A 21,954-nucleotide genomic window follows, 5' to 3' on the forward strand; every position below is an offset into this window, starting at 1 on the left:
CCCCTGGAGAAGGGAAAGGCTACCCACTGCAGTATTCTGGCCTGGAGAATCCCCATGGAGCTTGACAGGCTACAGTCCATGGGGTCTCAGAGTCAGATATGACTGAGCAACTTACACGACTTTTCTACAGTAAAGTATTCTTTAGTATTTCTAGCTTGTGGTAAATTCAGGTTTTGTCACTGGAAAATCCTTTGTTTCTCAAGGATATTTTCTCTTGATAGGGAATTCTAGGCTGTTAGTGATTCACTTGTAGCCGTTTGCCTTTGGTTTGAGTTTTAGCAGTTTGTGACGTGGCGAGTTGTGGCTTTCTTGGTATTTCTCCTGCGTTGAGCTTGCACTCCATGGATTGTGGATTGATGTGGTATTTTCCTTGGATTCAGTAAAAAGCATTGAAAACCTCTTAAGATTTTATCAAAGGAGATTAAAGCAGTAAGTTTGTTTTTTTTTTTTAACTGAATTACAGAAAAAGCATCATGCAACATATTGGAAGAAAAATAACATATAACATTATTATTATTAAAATTGTCTTATTTTCAGATATTGAACCGTCTTGACTTTAACAAATCATTTAAACCTAAATTTGCCTTCATGATGTTTAGAAAAACATGAAACAGTAAAGAGAGAGAACTACAGAAGGAAGCTGTGTGTGCCGTCCTAGCCTGAGCCCTACAAATGCGATGTGTGCGCTGCAGGTGTGATAGTACCATGATGTGCAGACCCCAAAACTCCCTTAGCGTGTTAACTGTTCAGTAAAGCGAGCAAGAAGAAAGCTGTCACCATACTGACTCATCAAGATGTCTCTTCAAGATGTCTTTAGACTTATTTTTTTTAATTGTTTGATGTTGGATTTGACACGTGTGTCTGAATCTACAGCCTAAGCACAATCCTTACCTAACAAAAAGATGCAAGGCTCCCTTGTGAAAATAAATAAGGATAGCTAAGAAAAGAGTCTAATCATTATTTTTCCTACAAAATAATACTGTGGAAATCATTGTTCTGAAGACGTGCACACAGGTCAGTGGAATAAGGTACAACAGCCCAGGATTACTGGAGTGGGGAATGGCTTTTCAGTGAGTGATGTAGTCAACCGATTGCTACTTTATTGGGAGAAGTGTATACTGTTGAGTATCACTGATTAGATTAAATCTGTTGTAAAGTCAGTGGCCCTGTGTGACTTCCTTGCACTCTGACTGCACAGTGGCCTAGCAAGGGTTTACAGTCTTCTGGTTCTCATCTGCCTGCTGTGTCCTTGGACAGGTTACTTTATCTTCCTGGATCTCTCTCTCTCTTTTTTTTTTTTAAAGCATGAAAATGGAACAGAATTAGATAAGCATAAATTTCTTAAAACTGAATCTTTTGCTATGGACCCATCTACTACATTCGGAAAAGTAGGAGATTTTAAAATCTTATTTGAGAAGAGAACAGTTTGTGTCTAATATGAAGCTTTTCCTCTTAAACGAATGTTCGTGTTTTTAATGAAAGTTAATATCCTTTAAAATGTTTTCTCTCAAAGGGATTTTTAGCTAATCAGATGAGAGCTGAAAACTTGAAGGATGCATCTGTGCTACCTGATTTGTGCCTGAGTCATGCAAATCAGTTGATGATTATGTTGCAAAACCATAGAAAGCTGTTGGACATTAAACAGAAGTGCACCACTGCCAAACAGGAGCTCGCAAATAACCTTCATGTCAGACTCAAGTAAGTCGTTCTCAGGCAGCTGGTTTGGGGTGTTGAGAGTTGATGCTTTGTATTTCTCCCAAGTGATGGTGTGATTTTATTACCATACTGACTCTTCGTCGGTTGACGACCATGGGCACGGATGGTTTTTCAGAGTCTGTGCATCTCGATTTCATTCTGCAGGTGGTGTTGCTTTGTGATGCTCCACGCAGATCAGGATGGAGAGAAGTTGCAGGCTTTGCTCCGCCTGGTTATCGAGCTCTTAGAAAGAGTCAAGATCGTAGAAGCTCTGAGCACAGTTCCTCAGATGTACTGCTTAGCTGTTGTTGAGGTTGTCAGGAGAAAAATGTTCATAAAACACTACAGGGAGGTACGCAGGCTGAGCTGTGTTTACTGTGTCTGGGCCTCAGTGAGTTGGTGCTGATGCTAATACTGCTCTCCTTTCCTCAGTGGGCTGGTGCTTTAGTCAAGGACGGAAAGCAATTGTATGAGGCTGAGAAGTCAAAAAGGGAATCCTTTGGGAAATTATTTAGTAAGTGTTCTTTATTAATAACTTAACATTTTTTAAGAAAAAGTGCTGGTTTTATTTTGTAGTTATGAGTACATTATGCAGCTGAAGTTGTAGAGTAACTGCATGTTAATCTCTTTATACAGGGAAGTCTTTTCTAAGAAATCGTCTGTTCAGGGGATTGGACTCCTGGCCCCCATCCTTTTGTGTACGTATTTATTTTCTAACATGACTAAGTCCTGTGTGTTCAGACCTTTATTTCAGAAGTGGAGATACTTATCAGAAACAAATTTTTAATCAAAATAACGGTGTTTTTGACTCTAAGATGAATTCATAGTTTTTGGTCAGGAGTCTTCTCTGCTCAGAACGGTGACGTCGTAGGACACTGTTGAGATGGGTAGGAACGGAGTCTCTTCCCCTCACTGGATCTGTCTCCCTCCTCCTCTCCTTCCCGCCCTCCCCTCCCCCTCCTCCTTCCCTTTCTTTGATTCATGTTGGACAATCCCCAATCAGGTCATCTTCATCGAAGCCATGAAATATAAGGTCCCTGTATTTCTAAACCAGAATGGGACCACTAGTTTTATTACATGAAAAAAAACCAAAAAACAATTCCATGGTCAAATAAGTTTTGGAAATGCTGTCTGTTTGTTTTCTCCTCACACACGTTTTCTCTTCACACACACTGTTTCACGGTCACACGTACTTCGTGCTACAGGATTCCTTAGGGCTATAGATGTTGTGTTTTTGTGTGTCTGCAAACAGGCAGGGTTTCCTACACACACGCCTTTACTGGGGAACCCTGCATAAGTCATGACTAAGGCCATGGCCTTGTCTTAAAAGCTGCATTTCTCAGCAATAATAAAAAGAATGGTAGGTGATTTTTGTTTTTTTTTAAGACGCTGCAATTGACTAAGATTTCATACTTTGGAAAATGTAATGAAAAGTTGGAGTCAAGGGTATGGAAGGAGGTTTTACGTTAGAAAGAAAGTCTTTGCTGCCTTAAAACAGCACCACACACCAGTGGTGACAAAAGTAGATGGAGGGCCAGGGTGGGCCTCAGGAGTGTGCTGACTGAGCAGTCAGTCACGTGGAAATTTGGGAACAGCCTGTGTGGTAGCGAGACAGATGGGTTCCTTTAATGTACGTGGAAACAGCAGTGTTCCTATGAAAAGATGCTGAGAGCAGAGAAGAGAGGGAGCAAGCCCAGCATCCCTGTTGTTTCAGACTCGGGAGATGATCTTCTCATTGAGCAGTCCTTCATTTGTAGTTGATTATCTTATTCTGTTTCTATGGGATGAGTAGATCGTTTGAAGCATTTTTAATTACTTACTGTACTGAATTATATAGTAAGAAATACAGTATTTATAACAAGAAATATAATAAGTATAGTCAATATATAGTAAGAAATCATATACAAAATTATCCTGTATATTTTTTGGTAATTTTTTTTTATATATAGACACAGAAGCCTCGAAAGTTTGACTGTGAACTTCCAGATATTTCATTAAAAGATTTACAGTTTCTGCAATCATTTTGTCCTTCTGAAGTTCAGCCATTCCTCAGGTAAATGCCTGTAGATCCCACTTTGGGATGTTCTCGATGCCCTGGGTGGTGGGAAGAGCACCAGTGCTCGCAGGGGACTCCAGAACAGAGGAGGATTTCATGATAGGCTGGTTCTTCCGTGGCTGCTTTGGGAAGCTTGCAGGGAATATAAAAATGATTAGAAAATAAAGATCAGAAAATGAAGATAATAAAGTAGAAGAAAAGTAATGCCTTACATGAAATTAGTTTTTTCTGATAGTAATCTGTGTTGATGCATGGTATGTGTTAGTCTTCTTCAACTTGTTTGGTATTGATTGATAGAGAATCATTTTGGGCACAGATTACAATGTTTGGTTGTAGTTATCCCTTTCTCATTAAGAAATTAGAAGTCTAATTTGGTTGCGCTCTGTTTCAGGGTTCCCTTACTTTGTGACTTTGAACCTCTCCACCAGCATGTACTTGCTCTGCATAATTTGGTAAAAGCAGCACAAAGTTTGGATGAAATGTCACAGACCATTACAGACCTGCTGAGTGAACAAAAGGCAAATCCAGTTCTTTGCAGTGGTTCGCCCCGTTAGCATGCATGCCTGTGGTGTCGCAGCTCGGTCAGCCTGTCCCTCTCTCTTCCAGGCCTCTGCGAGTCAGACGTCCCCGCAGTCGGCTTCCTCGCCCCGGCTGGAAAGCGCGACAGGAATCACAACCACTACCTCACCCAGGACACCGCCTCCACTCGCCGTGCAGGATCCCCTGTGTCCTGCAGTTTGCCCCTTAGAGGAGCTGTCACCAGACAGCATTGATGCCCACACGTTCGACTTTGAGACTATCCCCCATCCAAATATAGAGCATACTCTCCACCAGGCCTCCTTAGACTTGGATTCACTAGCAGAAAGTCCTGAGTCGGACTTTATGTCTGCGGTGAACGAGTTTGTCATAGAGGAGCAGCTATCGTCTCCAAACCCCATCAGTGACCCGCAGAGCCCAGAGATGATGGTGGAGTCCCTCTACTCCTCTGTCATCAACGCCATTGACAGCAGGCGGATGCAGGACACCAGTGCCCCCGGTCAGGAGGACCCGGGCGACCGCGCATCCCTCAGTGTCCAGCTGGGGAGGTGCCGCGCATCCGCCCACGACTCGCACCTCAGCATTCAGACCCTGAAGGAGGACTTCTGCCACTTCCGGACGTTCGTGCAGAAGGAACAGTGTGACTTTGCCAATTCCTTGCAGTGTACAGCAGTAGAAATAAGAAGCATTATCGACAAAGTAAAGCACTCTTTGGAAATAACACTACATGAAAAACATCAAAAAGAACTAGAGTCTTTAAAAAGCGAGTACGAGGGCAGGCTCGCTACCCTGGTGAAGGAGAGTGAAGAGAACAAGAGCAAGATCACCAAGCTGCGGGGGGACCTGGTATGCCTGGAGGAGGTGCTGCAGAATAAGGATAATGAGTTTGCTCTGGTCAAGCACGAGAAGGAAGCCATCATCTGCCTGCAGAAAGAGAAGGACCAGAAGCTGCTCGAGATGGAGTGCACAGTGCGCACCCAGCACTGTGAGATGGAAGCATTGCGGCAGTCGCGTGAGGTTGCCCTGGAGGACTTGAGGAAGCTCCACGTGGAGAATGATGAGAAGCTCCAGCTACTGCGGGCAGAGCTCCAGCGCCTGGAGCAGAGTCATCTGAAGGAGCTGGAGGACACACTGCAGGTCCGTCACACACAGGAGTTGGAGAAGGCCATGAGCGAGCACAGGCTCTGCTTGGAGAAACTAGAAATGGAAAACCAGCAGAGGATCGAGCAGATCCAAGATTCTCATGCTGCAGTCATCCAGGAGAAGGAGCAGCAGGTCCAGGAGTTAAAGCTCAAGGTTTCGGATTTGTCAGACATGAGATGTAAGTTAGAGGTGGAGCTGGCTCTGAAGGAAGCAGAAACTGATGAGATAAAAATGTTGCTGGAAGAAAGCAGAACCCAGGAGAAGAAGACCTTGCAGTCTCTCTTCGAAAAAGAGACCGAACAGTTGAGAGCAGAGATCAGTAAACTAAACCAAAAGATTCACGACAATAATGAAAATTATCAGGTGGGCTTGGCAGAGCTGAGAACTTTAATGACAGTTGAAAAAGATCAGTGCATTTCCGAGTTAATTAGTAGACACGAAGAAGAATCTGATAGGCTTACAACTGATTTAAACAAAATAACATCGTTGTATCAGCAAGCATTTGAAATAGAAAAAGGCCTGAAAGAAGAATTAGCTGAACTGCAGAGTAAATTGGACTCAGAATTGAGTGCTCTTGAAAAACAAAAAGATGAGAAAATCTCCCAGCAAGAGGATATGTACAAAGCTATTATCCAGAAGCTAGAGAAAGACAAAGAGGAATTTGTCATGAGACAGGAACAGGACCGAGAACAGCTAGTTCAGAGGCTTAATTGTGAAAAAGAAGCTGCTATTGAGACTGCCAGAAAAGAAATGCACTTGGAAAGAGAAGCTGTTGAGAAAGAGTTGTTAGAGAAAGTTAAACATCTTGAGAGTCAATTAGCAAAAAGGTAAGAAAGAACTTCAGTCTGTAATCATAAAATTAAAGTCTGGTGATTCAAATTTTAATTGTGTTTGTAATCACAGTACCTTAATTTCCTCATTTACCTCAGGTAAAAGTAACCATTGAGATATTTGTGAAGTAAAAATGTCCTTTTTAAAATAGTCCATGTTACTTAAAAATATTTGAAAGAAATAACAGACTGTAAATCCACTGGGATGGCCTCTAAAAATGGATTCGTATTTTGGATTTCAAGACAAATAAGTTTTGAAAATTTCAAATGTTTTCAGGATCTTTTTCCCCCCTTTTTAACATATAAATTTCCTTTCAGTTTATTTGTAGTTTGTTCCCTGAATTCTTCATTTGAAAGTTACTGATTTTCATTCTTTTAAAATCATGTACAATGTATAAAAGAGCAGCAGTTAGTAACGTTTAGGACTCCAGCTTCCTGGTTGTTATTTTCTGATATTACAATCTCAGTTATTTCCTCTGTGATTCAAAAGATAATGTTAAATTCTGGGTTTTATACAGTGGTGGGTTTTTTTGCTTTTTTATTATTGTTGTCTGATGTTATTGCCTTTGATCAGAGAAAATGGACTTTGGTATTTCTACTCATTAAAATTTATTGAGGGGGTTTGTGGCCTAATAAACAATTTCTAGAGCATCATTAGTTGGTTCTATCATTAATTCTTCCAAGAGAGTATCTGTATAGGTGTATGTGCTTTATGTAATTTAACCTCCAGCTGCTGCTTATCACTTTTACCCAGTCTGTTGTGATTGACTATCTGCTGTATACTGTTCATAATCTGGTGCACAGTTGAACCTCCAAGTCTGTTTTGAAAACAGAATGTTTTCTGGAGGGATTGGAGGCTCTTAGAGGAACTGGACCTCTGAGTGTCCTCAGAGCCTGGGGGATGCAGAGGTCGAGGCAGTCACTGCAGAAGGCCAGGTAGGCCGGCGGCACCAGGGTCCTCCAGGGGCCAGTGATGGGTATGGTGCGCAGTGTTCGGTCAGAGATTGTAGTCCTCGCGGGGTCCTGCCCAGACATCGCACCCCCTCTCATCTTACCCCTTCTCATCGTGCTTTGGAGCCCTCTGAGAATCCTCTGGACACCGGGCCCTCCTGCAGCATCCTTCCTGCAGGCTCGCCGTGGCTGCCATGGGGGAATGGAAGCCCCTCCGTACCTGCCCAGTGCTGTCAGGACTCGTGTGGACCCCACCTTGTGTCCTCTGTGTCACCTGAGTGTCCTAGCTCCAGGAGTGAGGCTGTGTCTACTTTATGGTAACTGAGGAGACCATGGCAGGGGTCAAGTCTCCACAGACCAGGTACAAGCCTTAAGCCAGGTTCCCTGCTTCAGAATCCGAAGGGCCTCAACCATGGTTCTCCCGTAGGACTTGCCAAAGCTCCATTCAGTGTCCATTTTGGTAGAGCAGCTGCATGGGTTCGCGGTGGAGGGTGGTGGTGGGGTAAGGTAGGCAGGGAATGCTCCCACAGCAGGGGCTGCACAGGTATTCAGTGGAGTAGCTGGAGCAGCAACTCAGATGCGCTCTGTCCTGCCTCTGGGTCTCAGAAATCCTGACCCTCACCTTGGACAGGCCGTCCCGTGTGCCTGAACTGCTCTACACTTAGAAATCTTGTTGTACTGACAGACAAGCTGTGGGTTATCATGGCTCACGCCTCTGATAGCTCACCCACTGTGTCTTTCCCTGATAGCTCAAGTAGTTGCTAATTCCTTTTTTTTTTTTTTTAATTTTAAAAATAAATTTATTTTTGGTCATGCCAGCACATGTGAGATCTTAGTTCTCTGATCAAGGATCAAACCTATGCTCCCTACTTTGGAAGCATGGCATTTTAACCACTGGATTGCCAGGGACTTACTTTGTTTTTAACTTTAAAAAATGTATTTCATTGACACAAGTATAATCTGAAGCCCCATGGCTCAGACCGTAAAGGATCTGCCTACAGTATCGGGAAGATCCCCTGGAGAAGGGATTGGCTACCCACTCTAGTATTCTTGCCTGGAGAATTCCATGGATAGAGGAGCCTGGCAGGCTGCAGTCCATGGAGTCACAAAGAGTCGGACACAGTTAGCATTTTAATAGTTGATGTACATTGTTATCCTAATTTCTGCTGTGTGGCAAAGTGATGCAGTTAAACATATGTATATTCTTCTCCATTAAGGCATTTCCCAGGATATTGAATAGAGTTCCCTGTACAACAGGACCTTATTGCTTCTTCATCTTGTATATTACAGTAGTCCAGTTAGACTTTTGTGACCTGCTGCCCCCTCGCCTGTAACCTCATTCTCTTCCCTCTGCCCTGCCTACTTGCCTGGAACTTGGCTTTTTGTTTTCCCCACAGTAGTTGGCTTACCCTGTAACTGTAGGGAGTACTTCTTCAAGGCGTGTCACTTAAACCTGCACAAAGTAGACATTAGGCAGACAGTATGAAGAGTTGCTCACATGTAAGCCCTGCGTACGGCTTATTTTATCCTAAGTCCGTTTTCTTAGTGAGCGAAGTCCCTGGCTTCATCCTGGTTCCTCAGTGACCTTGAAATGATGCTGCCTGTGATTTTTAATCCACCCCCTCCCCAGCCCCAAAGGAGAAACTTTGAAAAACATTGAAGTGTCCTTTTAAATTGAATAAATGTACATTTAAAACCCTTCACTGACTTGGTTGCTAGGATAGTGTGGGAATGTTTACAGTCTTTCTCCTGAGACGGGGATATTTTAACACCTTGGATGAGATTATCTACTTCTTGACAAGCATTCGGATGTAGAGGATTGTGAGGTTGAAAGCAGATAAAATAAGCAGCAGCCTGGGCTTGTGCTTTCTCGCCGACCTCGCCTCTCAGCCCCTCAGCACCCCTTGGAGGTGAGCAGGTTCTGAGAGAAGTGAATCTGAATTTAGGCGTATGTCAGTTTGCTGTGTACACATTTAAGTTTCACTTTAGTTTAAGGTTACCTATTCATTAGGTAACAAAAGGAACCAAAGCCTGTTTAAAAAATGAAAGCTCTTCAACAGATGTGTTCTGCAGGTGTATTTTTAATTCAACTCTCAGTCCTGTGTCTGGCAGTAACAGGAAAGGTAAAACTAGAATTTGAAGCTGAGCTCTTGAAGTATATTAATTTTTATACTGACAATGTTGCCTTTTGCTGTAGAAACTGATTATCCTGAATATCGGATATAACCACTCAACCCCACTGCTGGGAGGATGTGGTCTGTATTAGGCTTTTCCCTGGCACTTGTTTCTCTTTTGCTGGTGGATAAAAAGCGAGAGTTGACATAGAAAGATCTTTTAACACCAGTTAACTACTGTTAGGTTAAAGGAAGATGTTTAGCATTTCTGGTGTCATCTAATTATGATACTTGGTATACTTGTTATTATATCTGTAATACTGGGGGGAAAATGTAATACTGTATTTAATTTTTAAAGTCATGCCATGGAATCTGCCAGAGAAGATTCTTCAAGCCTAGTTGCTGAACTTCAAGAAAAGCTCCAGGAAGAAAAAGCTAAGTTTCTAGAACAACTTGAAGAGCAGGAGAAAAGGAAGAATGAAGAGATGCAGAATGTTCGAACATCTTTGATCGCTGAGCAGCAGGTGTGTGGGTTCCCGGACTGAGAAGGTTAACAAGTGTGTCTGTGTAGCTGAGGTTTTTGCTGTCTTAACTGTGACTTTTCCTACAATGATCCTGGTGGTATTTGCTAAGTATCTTCTTCATATTTAAAAGCATGTTCTTTTTAACAGTCATTATTTCACATGAGTACTTCAAAAAGAAAACAGTCCTAGTTTAGAAATGAAGAAATGTAAATTCTGTTCCTGACTTCCTAGCTTCCTCCCTGATCTTGTCAAAGTCATTTAATGTCTTCACATCACATTAATTTTTGCAAATGAAAGTGTTTATACTACTACATGGGTAACATTTGAGTTTCTTTTCTCTAAGCTGTGAAATTTTCTTCTAATTTATGTGCTGTTAATTCTTATCCATGTGATGAGCTGGCATTTTTATTTAAAACTAAATGTCACCTTGTGTATGATACTTTTCTTCTCCATGTTGAGACGTACCACCAGAAATAGATGCAGTGTGTTTTTTGTGTCTGCCACTGCACTGTGCGTACAGATCATGTGAGTGGTTCTCGTTCTGTTGTTCCAGACCAATTTTAACACTGTTTTAACGAGAGAGAAAATGAGGAAAGAAAACATAATCAATGATCTCAGTGATAAGCTCAAGAGCACAATGCAGCAGCAGGAGCGGGACAAAGGTGAGCGGGCCTCAGGAGTGCGGCACCTTTGGCTCTGACCGATGCGCGCCGTGGGTAACTCTGTCCCAACCCTGGCTGCAGATTTGATCGAGTCCCTGTCTGAGGACCGCGCGCGTCTGCTGGAGGAGAAGAAGCGACTGGAGGAGGAAGTCAGCCGGCTGCGGGGCGGCGCCTTCGTGCCCTCCCCGGGCGTGGCCGCAGCCCCGGAGTTGTACGGGGCCTGTGCACCTGAGCCCCCAGTGGAGGCCCTGGACACCTTTGCTGAGGGGAGGCCAGATTCAGCCATGGAGACCAGCACGATGTCTGTCCAGTGAGTGCTCCATCCTCCTGTTCAGAATGGCCAGCCAGCACTGAGGGTGGGAGGGCTGGGCAGCCCTGGTGGTGACCGCAGCCCACGGACCTGAGAGCTGGACCTGGTGGATTGTTTATAGCACAGTCTGTGTTAACATCACTGGTTATCTGTGGGAGCCCATATGGGCGTGTTTCATGGGGTGCCTTGGTGTCCCTGCAGTGTCCATGGGTAGCCAGGAAGGGCTGCCGGACTGGTGTCTGCAGGGGTTCCAGGGTTGAGCCCATGGCCTCGGGGAGCAGGGGTTACCAGAGGCTCAGGTGTGTTCATGGGGCTGAGGCCGTGGTGGATGGAGTGGTCACTTACACATAAAATCTGAAATGAAAGTCATACAGGTAGAAGTGGAGAGGAGGAGCGTGGTTTCCCCAGGACTGTGGGTGCAGGGAGGAGGTAGTCATGTGAGGTGAGGGGGCTGTGGATTAGCGGTGCACGGTACACATGTCTCAGACCACCTCGTTGTGCATTCTAAGTGTGTTACAGTTTTATTTGTCAATATGGCTAAAGTAAGTCATTTTCTCTTAGAGAAAACGTCCACGTGCTCTCTGAAGAAAGACAGCGGATAATGCTGTTGGAACGAGTAAGTGCATTTTGTCTGTGTTGAAGCATAGTGGGTAAAGGCCTTCACTCTGGATCGCAGTGAAGCAACCTTACATGAGAACAGGATTTGTTGTGTTTATATATTAGATCTTTTTAATGGTTATTTTGTGGTTATTTTTGAGAAGCTCTGTCATCTCTGATCCTAGTGGCTGGTAACAGTTCAGGATTCAGCAACAAAGTTTAAGTGTGGATTCTGCATACTAATTTTCAAAAATTAAGTATTTTCCAAAATGGGGCAAAAACAGAATATGTGAATAATGAAGAAAAGTTAGGTTTTTTATAGGGATTGATTGAGGTGAAGAGAAAAAAAATGGCAATAGGGGTTTCTTCTTAATTGCAGACTTGCCTTTCTTTGTTCATAGAGTACTTTTCATTGCTTAGGCTTTGAAGATTTTTACAGTTTCTTTTGCTCTCCATAAGATAACTGTCTGAGGATTCGGAGTCTGATCTGTACAGACATGTACTCTCGATGCTCGGGTCTCCCCTGTGCTCTTGTTAGTGAAGGGTCATCACGTCTGCTTGCCTGTGTGTAGTAACTGTGGGTCCCACCTCCTGGGCCACACCTCCTAACACAGCTTCTGGGGACAGATCTTGACAGTTAGTGTATATTTGCAAGTCCTTGAGGGCTTCTAATGCAGATTAAGCTTTGAGAACACCTGACTTAAGGAAGTATACCTAAAAATTATTCCAATTGTCTTTTATGCCAGTAAATAAAACAGTTGGAGAGATTCCCTAGAAAAGAATGTCCCCAAGATATTTTTATACTAGAGATCAGCGTTAGTCCATTATGTTTGGATTTGAGTATTTATGAGCATAAATAGTCTTTTTCTCTTCTCTGCAGACACTACAGTTGAAAGAAGAAGAGAACAAGCGGTTAAATCAGAGACTGGTAAGGTTTCTCGCCCAGTTGATCTTGACATTTAAACTGTTTGGGTCACATTTCATTAAGAAGATCAGAAAGTTGTGTGGTTTGATTAATTCATGCCTGGTAGGTTTTGTTGACTAATCAGTTTTACAAGTCAGTCTTAACGTGCTTTAATAAACCAGTTGCTTCATTTTTCATACTCTAATGATTACGATTTATGAGGAAGTGGGAGCAGTTTGAGGCCTGTGTTGAAAACCTTAAGGCACTGATTAGAGTGGAGTTATTTTAAAGTAAAGTGTCTTATGTAAGGAGGCATCCAGTCTCTTACATGTGCCTGTCTTAACTCGAGCAGCAAAACTTCCACGTTATTTCCACAACTTGCAAACTGTCAGTCCTGAACTTATGACCATAGCAGCTCTAAGGCTATTTGCTGTTTGTAAGTGAAGCACATCCTTTCAGGAAGACGTGGAGAAGTTGCTGCCACAGCGGCTCCCCATGTGCTCTGGGCTGCGTCCCTAGGGGAGGACGCTGTGCTTGGAGGGCGTTGTCACTGTGCACTGTGCTCCCAGAGCAGTCGGCAGTGCATAGGACACTGTAGGTGCTGTTAAGTGTTTAAGACAGAAAGCCATTTATCTGTCCTTGGTTTGTGTGACTAGAGTTGGGCCACTCTGCTTGGGAGGGTTAGGTATCCCTGTCATCCTTTCTGGCCCCCAGACCTTGGGACCCATGTCCCCTGTATCAAGTAACAGTGTGAGAAGTGGGCTGAAGCCCGACTGAGATCGGTGAGCCCCGCCCTCTCCCACCTGGATGCTTGCTGGGGAGGACTGTCGGCAGCCCTTCCTGGGCTGCTGCTCGCTCAGAATCGTGGACTGTAAACTCTTACTGAAATCAGCAGCTCCTTCCTTCTGATATTTGTTAGGGTTAGGTGTCTGTTTATTGATAAAATAATTCTATATCCAGTTTTTAATCCAGCCAAATTTGATTAAGAATAGCATAAGTAGAAGTGTAGATAAATTTGTACACTGAGAGTAACTGTTAAAGGAAAGGCATTACGTTAATGAAGCGTGGGAGTTTGGGCCCTGAAAGCTGGGACGCAGACGTGACCACACATCATAATGGAAGAAGTGTCTGCAGTCAGGCCTAGAAAGTGCCCGGAGAGAGCACTTGACTCATGTAACCTTTGAACTGTTCTCTTCCAGATGTCTCAGAGCATGTCCTCCGTATCCTCAAGGCATTCTGAGAAGATAGCCATTAGAGAGTAAGTACTGTTTTTGTTTTTTATGATTTTTTTTCTGTGAAAAAAAATTGCCAAATTGAATAGTACTGAATTGTTCATGAAAATGTGTTTCAGTGACTGTAGCCCTTCAACCTCAGTTTTAGTCAGCAGAATGTTATACATTCATTCATAATTAATATTTTTTTAATTGAAAAGCAAGGTTTTTCTGTGTTATTTTGGGGATGTTGTTGTGCCCAGTCATGTCCAACTCTTCTTGACCCTTTGGACTGTAGTCCACCAGGCTCCTCTGTCCATGGGCTTTCCCGAGACAAGAATATTGGATTCCTTCTCCAGGGGATCATCCCCACCCAGGGATCAAACCTGGGTCTCCTGTGTCTCCTGCATTGGGATTTGAGGACATTGGGATTGTATTGGAAGTCCTTCCTGTCCTAGCTTTAATTGTCCCTTACATTGCATTCCTGAAGCCTCTTCAGTTGCTGCCACCTCTTTTAAATCCCTTTTACCACTTTCATCTTTTTCATTTTAGATTGGAAACTCTTGATTTTTTAAGTTGCAGTGTTTCTTCTTCTGCTTATTTCTCAGACTTTGTTTTATTGATATGCTACACATCAATAATGCACTGCTTATCAGCACTGACTTAAAAAATAAACAAGACTTTCTCTGTAATAGATCTGTCAACCAAATGTCTGGGTTATTGACATTAAACTGAGTGATTTGAAAGGGCTGGGTGTATCTGTCCTTCCCTACCAGCTGTATGTCAAGTCAAATCAACTTACAGTCTTTGAAAAATGAGAGAGATGAGCTTAAAACAAAAACACCATCTCCGAGAAGCCCACCTTCCCTTTTGAGGTGTTGTCTTCTGATGTTTGTCCAGAACGTATCTGGTCCTATTCTTTTAGTCAGGCAGTTAATTGTGAGATAAACAGTTAATGAAGGAGAGGCTGTTACCTTTGTAGAGTTTCCCTAGTGATGTTAATGATTTATCAGGTTCAGGACCACTATTGTCTGAGATCCAGATTAACTTTGAACTGGTCTTGCGAAGACAATTCTGAAGGACCCTGAGGAGACAGACAGATGCCATCTGAAACCCCAGGCCATCACACCTGGTTTCCTTGCCTCTCCTTCCAGACTGAGGGGACTCTCCTCAGAGCCTGGAGCAGCACTGCTGGACAAGTTACCGCTTCCCTCCTTACGTGACTGTGCGTTTGCTCCCTCTATTTGTGTGCGTTGTTGTAAAATAGGTTTGGATGAGTACCTTCTTCCTGTAACTAGGTGAACTTGGGTATTTTTTTTCCTCCTCACCCAAGCTGTGTGTGTGTGTGTGTGTGTGTGTGTGGCTGTTTTCTTAACCAGTGTGTGTGTGTGTGTGTGTGTGTGTGGCTGTTTTCTTAACCAGTAGATTATGTTGGTCTCTGACAGTTGCTCGTGTTACCCTTTGAACATATGTGTATGTCCAGGACTCCTGTGAGCAGCTGTGTGAGCAGTCATGTAGCTGAGACATCTGCTGTTGCATTGATAGCTGAACTGGTTGGGCCTTGCAGAGTCCGCGAGCAGGGCGTTAAGGGGGAGATGGTGGCTTCTCAGGTGACTGAAGCTTTCCTCTGCTCAGTTTCCAGGTGGGCGACCTGGTGCTCATCATCCTGGACGAGCGCCACGACAACTATGTGCTCTTCACGGTGAGCCCCACCCTGTACTTCCTGCACGCGGAGTCCCTGCCCGCCCTGGACCTCAGGCCCGGAGAGGGCGGTAAGTGTCACACTGAGACATAAACCCAGTGTGTGCTTGTCTAACTGTGTCAGAGTTACACAGGCAAGAGAGAGCTCTGCTTCCATCTGCTTTTTTGTTTGTTTGTTTTTATTCGGTCTGCATTATCCAGATTATTTTTCTGGGTTCTGTTGACAGTTCAGCCTGAGTGCAGCTAACGAAGTCGGGTCAGTTATCTCATGCCCTGGCAACAGCAGGATTGTACTGTTAAAATGCTCATACCTATGTAAGCTCGAATATAACGTGCTCATTGGTTTATAAGGGCACTTTCCTTGTTTTGGCGACAATAAATTCTTTTAAATTATAAAATGTCTCTTCTGTGCAATATATCATTCTGTGTTTCTACCTTCTTTTTCGTTATTGTCAGTACTTTCATTTTCTTTTCAAAGCAATGAGCTTTGTTAAAATATAGCAAGTTGTGGTTAGTATCTGGTACATTGTCTGGTACAATGTACAATTATTGGGTACATTGGCCTTTAAAAGAACTCAAAAAGAACATAATAGACACCCTGAAATACTTTGCCTGAATAGAAAGACTGTATCCATTTGGTTTGATGTTCCTGTTTGGCCTGGAGAATTCCATGGACTGTATAGTTCATGGGGTCACAAAGAGTCAGACACGACTGAGCAACTTTGACTTCCCTTTCCTTCCCTTCCTGTTTGGAGTGGTCAGATGTCAGTTCTCTAACTTGGCCACTGCCTCCGTGCCTGTTGTTGGTGGGTTATGCAGAGTGTAATCACAGAAAATGAGACAAGACAGTTGCAGTTTAATTTACTAGTTTTATACCTTGAAAACCATGAACTTAAGTTTTTTCTTTTTTTTTTTTTTTTGTGGTTTTTTGACCAGGGGTACTTGTCACTCCTTAGACTTCAGTGTTAGACCAGGGGTCCCCAACCTCTGGGATCTAATGCCTGTTGATCTGAGGTGGAGCTGGTACAGTAATAATTGAAATAAAGTGCACAATAAATGTAACGTGCTTGAATCATCCGAAACCGTCTGCACCCCTGTCTGTGGAAAAATTGTCTTCCACTAAACCAGTCCCTGTGTCTGTGTTTCTGATGGTTTATTCAGGAGATCTGTTAATTTACGTCTTGCCAAGTAATGTTTATAGAATAAAATCAGTTTTATCTTCTCTTGGGAATTTCAGAGGTTTTACTCTAAACAGATAAATTATTGGTCAAATACTTTTGGAATCAACTTTTTTAATGACAACTTCTGATGAATTTTAAGAGAATGAGCTTGCATCTCAGCTTATGACATGAGTTTTTTTCATCCTGTCTCCTTCCACATTTTTTTCCTTCCCTTCACAAAAGTAGTCCCTTCAGATGTTCTTTCATTCTTAGGTATTTATTTTGCACTGACTGTTTGTGTTGTGGTGCCAAAAATAAAAATGCAGTGCTTTGCTTTGAACCTAGAAAATCAGTTTTCTTTTCAGCAGCAGAACAGGTCATGTGTCTGCACTTACAGTAGGTGGCACTGCTGAGCTGCTTAGAATACCTGGATTTATTTGTTCCTGATTTGTACTCAGATTGTTTGCTTCTGATTTACTTACCATCTGTACTTAAAGTAAAATGAATCCAGTTTGGTTTATAAGTCATTTTGCATTTATGTGATTTCACTTGGGAGAAGGTCCTTAGTCTGTTTTGATTCTGGCAGTTTGGTTTTCATGAGTAATTATAATAGTACTTTCAAAAAGAAATTAATGATTTGATTCCATAGCTTCAGGTGCGTCCCGAAGACCGTGGGTCCTTGGAAAAGTGATGGAAAAGGAGTACTGCCAGGCCAAAAAGGTAAGCTTCACGGTGGGATGCAGACCCTGGAGTTGAAAGAAGGTTCTCTGGCTGTGTCATGTAGAAGTCAGGAGCAGTGCTAGTCCTGGCCTTTTAGTTCACTTGAGTCAGGCCTTGAATTTCGTGAATGTGAGTTTGCACCAGCAGTTTTATGAATATTTGTGTTACTTGCCTTCTGAAAATAGAGCTAGATTACCAACAAATGGTCAACCTGTACAGGAAAACTACAGCAAGTTACTGTTCTGTGTTGAGTTGCTGGTGCTCCTTGTGCAGTAAAGGAGCTGGTGATGAATCCGTCTGCCGGCAGAGCTGATGCGTCTTGACTCTCAGTGCTGCCCCCCCCCACCCCGAGGAGAGACAGGTGAAGTGTGAGAGACAAGTGAAGTGTTGCTGGCTCAGGATGCGCCTGACTGTCATGTTGGCAGTGTCGGTGCTGTGGGCTCAGTGACCTCCAGTGAGCAGGTTCCCAACCCTCCTCTGTGCCCCGTGTACCAGCAGGACTCGAGCCGGGTGGTGCTGGACTTTTCTTTGATGCTCATAGTAATGACATACGGCTCACTTGGCACCGTATCTTTATCAGTGATCACTGACTCTTGCCTCAGTATTAGTGGCTGAGTCTCCACTCATATGGGGAGGAGGCAGGTATCCTCTGATAAAGACCCCCCCCCCCCCCCCCCCCCCCCAGTAATTCAGCTTTGAGTAGTGTGATGGGACAGAACTTAGGCACTTTGGTTTAATCACCCTTTTCTTTCTGTCTTAGGCACAAAACAGATTTAAAGTTCCTTTGGGGACAAAGTTTTACAGAGTGAAAGCTGTGTCATGGAATAAGAAAGTATAATTTGTGGAAGAAATTGAGACCTTCTGTGACGTTTTCCTGGTTTGTCCAACAGTGCTCTTTCATCACTCCAAAAACAGCAGGCCATCTTTTTATATAAAAGTCAACAGGACAATGTACTTCATTGGTGTATATCATTTACTTTTTACCTGGCTACACTTTAGGAACAATAAATTCATCAAAACTCTGAGCTGAATTAAAATGGTTTTGTTTTTTTCTACCCAAGTAACTCTAGAAATGGGGACCAAACTAGTTCATTTTCTCAAAGGGCATACCCTGTGCATTGTGGCCTACGATTAGCCATGCTAATTGCCTGTTACATATACATTAGCTTGAACTTAGATAGTCCGTGTTAGTTACTGTACCAGCATTTGTCTTTTTGTGACGCCAATATCAGAAGACTTGCACTCTTTAACACATTCTTTATAAAATGTATACATTCTTCAGAACTATTTAAAGAGGAGTGTTCCTGCATGCAGATAGTCATGGTTTTGTTTGCCTCTGTAGATTACTAAAGCAAATTGTTTCATTTATTTTTTTAAATGCCCTTTGATGTTTCAAAACAAAAAGGAACTCTAATTCAATTGACTGACTTTAAGATCAGGCATATCTACAGTCTTGAGAAGCACTTTGAGCAGATGGTCGCCTGGGTTCTCCAAGGAGGTGTGTGCTGGGGGTGGTTTCCAAGTGGCACACAGCCCCTCCCAACACTTTCCTACTCTGTTTAGAAGAATCATATCGACGAGGTCGTAATTCATGGTTCAGTTTCAGAAAAAGCATAGTCATTGTACATTAACCATTTAGAGGTCATTTAAATAACAAAATGTTGTATTGTAAAAGACATGTAGAATTTTAAAACAATAAAGATTTGAACCTGTAAATGTGTGTGCCTTTTAAAGACGGAAACATTTTTAATATATTTGAGTGACTGCTGGGAAGTGTGAAAAACTTGTTCTGTATCATATCAAAGAGAAACATGTTTATTACAAAAATGTTCTTTAACTGTATGCTATGTAACAGGGTCAAACAGCCTTCTGTAGAGTAGAATTGTGTAAACCCGGTCTTCAGATAAATGCCGCGAACAGAGGCATCTAAGTGAGCTGCCTGAGTGGATTGAGACTTGTTTGAGGTTTGTTGCTAGAGAACAATAATAAAATGGCTTTTTTTTTTTTTTCCAGAAAGTATTTAATTTCTTCATAAAAATAAGTTAAATATTTTTTTAAATATGTATATCTAATAGTACAGAAAATGGAATAAACACCATAGTGTATAGAAAACTGAATTTGACAACATATTAATGAATAAATGGACAAATGATTTCACGTTTCTCTTCAGTCCTTCCATTGCATCCTCAGGCAGACAGCATCACCAGCAAAGAGCTCTGTGTAAGGGTGGGTCTGCTGAGCAGGTGTTCTTGGGTCTGAGTGAATCTGCCCGGTGGGCTTTTTTGACTTCAAATTTCAGTCATGCTGTGGAATGCGGGCTGAACCTGATCTCTCCTGAGTGGCACTCTTTAATGTCGACTTTTGTTGCTTATCATTTTTCTTACATCCTATTCTATATCCATGCTATCAGCGGTTACCTATGCCTTCATAAAGCAAACAAAAAGAAAGTATGGTTTTCTTAGTTACAAAGAAGAGAAATGAAGCCTGGTTGGGTTTCCACCCTCTTTGGGTGGGTGAGGCCGGCCATGACATCAGAGTGCCCAAGCTTCTGTCCCAGGTCTGACTTTATCTGGGCAAGCTGCATAAACTCTGAACCTGCCTCGGAGGGTTATTTTAGAAAATTAAGTGGTGAAAATGATAAATGTAAAGGGCTTTGAACAATTTCAGATAAACAGACTAAGTACTTATATATGTTAGCTATTATAAAGATTTCTTCTTTGTCTAATCAGAACCTGCAAATTCACTATTCAAACTTGAATAGAAATGTAGCTTTATTGTAAGAATGAAAGTTTAAGTCACATTTAGATGCCAGTATATTTCAAGCACATAAGAATTATGTGGATAGTTTTATTTTTGCAAAGGTACCTGGATATACTAAGACCAGAATGAGCAAAAATTACACAAATTTTATTTTTATTAAAAATCATCATGGTGTAAAACATGCACATGCTTTCAAAAAAAAAAAATTAATATGCCCTTAAAGTGAAAAAAGTGAAAGTCGCTCACTCATGTCTGACTGTCTGTGACACCATGGACTGTGTAGCCTGCCAGGCAAGTCCTCTGTCCATGGGATTTCTCAGCCACGAATACTAGAGTGGGTTGCTGTTCCCTTCTCCAGGAGATCCTCCTGACCTAGGGATCAAACCTGGATCTCCCACATTCCAGATTGATTCTTTACTGTCTGAGACACTAGGGAAGCCCTTAAAACCCTGTCCTGTTTCCCAACTTTGCCAGGTAGAGGTAATTTTGCTTGTTTGGCCACTTTGATGTGCTAATAAGCTATATGACTAAGTTGGTATTTCTGGATAAAGCATTTTTATAATGTCAGTTTACTTTCTCATATGAAAGGAAGATTTAGTTATTTTACAAGAACCTTTTCTACTGTCATTCCTGTGTAGTATGTTACTTTTTAGTTGGTAGGCATTTACGTTATCATGACTTCGTTTTAAGTAGCCATTCTAAGTGGGTGTTTTATGTACTTTTGGGGAATTACTGTGTTTTTGTTGAAGAAATACCAGTTCAAGCACTCTTGTCCATTTTTTTTTGTTTGTTTTCTTTTTATTATTGTAAGAGTTCTTCATATATACTGGATTCTACATTTAGATGATTTATAAATATTTTCTCCCATTCGGTAGGTAATCTTGTCAGTTTCTTGAAAATCTCCTTTGATGCACAGCTAGAATGGCTCTGAAACCAGTTCTCACTTTGAGACTTTTGAGCTCTGGAGAAAGTGGAACCCACCACCACCACCACCACCCCTTACAAAGCCTGAGTTGCCTGTATCTCTGTTGAACTGTTCCTGCAAAGGAACTGCTTCTCTATTTCATCTCTCTTCCAGGGCACAACTGAAGGAAACCAGTGGACACTTGCAAACGTTTCTTGGAAAGCTTTCCTAGCCAAAAACGTGTTTGTTAGTTTTGCCAGTTACCTTGCTGCTAAAAGACGTCAGTCAGCATCTTTCCATCTTCTGTTCCAGTAGCAGTTTTTCTTTTCCAGCCTTCTCAGGCGCTTCCCTGTTCTCCCAGCCTCGTCAGGCAGCAGTGCCAAGTGCTCTGCCCCTCACTCTGGCTGCTGGTTGCTGTGTCAAGTATTTGGTAACCGCTCACCCAGAACAGTGGCTTACGATAACATTGATTTGCTTCACGTGAGTGTGTTCATCTGTCAACTCACCTTGGGTTGGGAGCTCCATGACATTGCTCAGGCCATCCAGGTGCTTTGGTTCCTTATATGTCCTGTCAGAGTACCCTTGTTTCTGAGCAGTGGCCACAGAATTCCTAAAAGCGGCAGGGGGCAGGCAGCAGAGTCAGAGGCTTAGAAGACTTCACATCACTTCTACCAGTCTTTTGGTCATCCTGAGTCACCGAGCCAATCAACACAGAAGTAGCTGCGTAGATATAATACCCATATATGTTTATAGATATTTGATATATATATGTGTGTGTGTGTGTGTGTGTGCGTGCACAGCTACTCCTGTGCTTCAAGTTGGGCCAATGACATATATAAATGACCCAGAGTGATGGTATGGGGAGGAAGGTGGGAGGGGGGTTCAGGATGGGGAGAACGTGTACACCCATGGCGGATTCATGTTGATGTATGGCAAAACCAATACAATATCGTAATTAACCTCCAATTAAATAAATTTAATAAAAATATTTTTACATACACTCTTTAAAGCACCACATGTATGCTTTAAAAACAAGTATAAATACATATTTATGTAAGTATGTATACTTAAGTATAAAATAAGTACATATATAAGTATAAATTCAAAGTATATACTTATATATTTATATACTTCAAAATAAGTATAGTATATAAATATTTTGTAATATACAAAAT

At 42.3% G+C, this 21,954-nt stretch overlaps 1 protein-coding gene across 1 annotated transcript in view; it reads left to right on the forward strand.

The window, feature by feature from the left end:
* RB1CC1 (RB1 inducible coiled-coil 1) overlaps window positions 1-18,831 on the forward strand; it is a 39,605-nt gene extending 20,774 nt beyond the window's left edge. The window contains exons 9-24 of the mRNA XM_006063400.4: window positions 1,514-1,698; window positions 1,861-2,047; window positions 2,128-2,209; window positions 2,332-2,393; window positions 3,645-3,748; window positions 4,143-4,269; window positions 4,358-6,258; window positions 9,685-9,850; window positions 10,404-10,512; window positions 10,594-10,822; window positions 11,384-11,438; window positions 12,300-12,347; window positions 13,523-13,581; window positions 15,170-15,306; window positions 17,045-17,115; window positions 17,876-18,831. Coding sequence (XP_006063462.3) covers window positions 1,514-1,698; window positions 1,861-2,047; window positions 2,128-2,209; window positions 2,332-2,393; window positions 3,645-3,748; window positions 4,143-4,269; window positions 4,358-6,258; window positions 9,685-9,850; window positions 10,404-10,512; window positions 10,594-10,822; window positions 11,384-11,438; window positions 12,300-12,347; window positions 13,523-13,581; window positions 15,170-15,306; window positions 17,045-17,115; window positions 17,876-17,953 — 3,600 coding nt within the window. The 3' untranslated portion in view covers window positions 17,954-18,831. The remainder of the gene's footprint in view (window positions 1-1,513; window positions 1,699-1,860; window positions 2,048-2,127; window positions 2,210-2,331; window positions 2,394-3,644; window positions 3,749-4,142; window positions 4,270-4,357; window positions 6,259-9,684; window positions 9,851-10,403; window positions 10,513-10,593; window positions 10,823-11,383; window positions 11,439-12,299; window positions 12,348-13,522; window positions 13,582-15,169; window positions 15,307-17,044; window positions 17,116-17,875) is intronic.
* The last annotated feature ends 3,123 nt before the right edge of the window (window positions 18,832-21,954 follow it).

This window comes from Bubalus bubalis, chromosome 15 (genome assembly GCF_019923935.1).
Source record: "Bubalus bubalis isolate 160015118507 breed Murrah chromosome 15, NDDB_SH_1, whole genome shotgun sequence".
Classification (NCBI taxonomy): domain Eukaryota; kingdom Metazoa; phylum Chordata; class Mammalia; order Artiodactyla; family Bovidae; genus Bubalus; species Bubalus bubalis.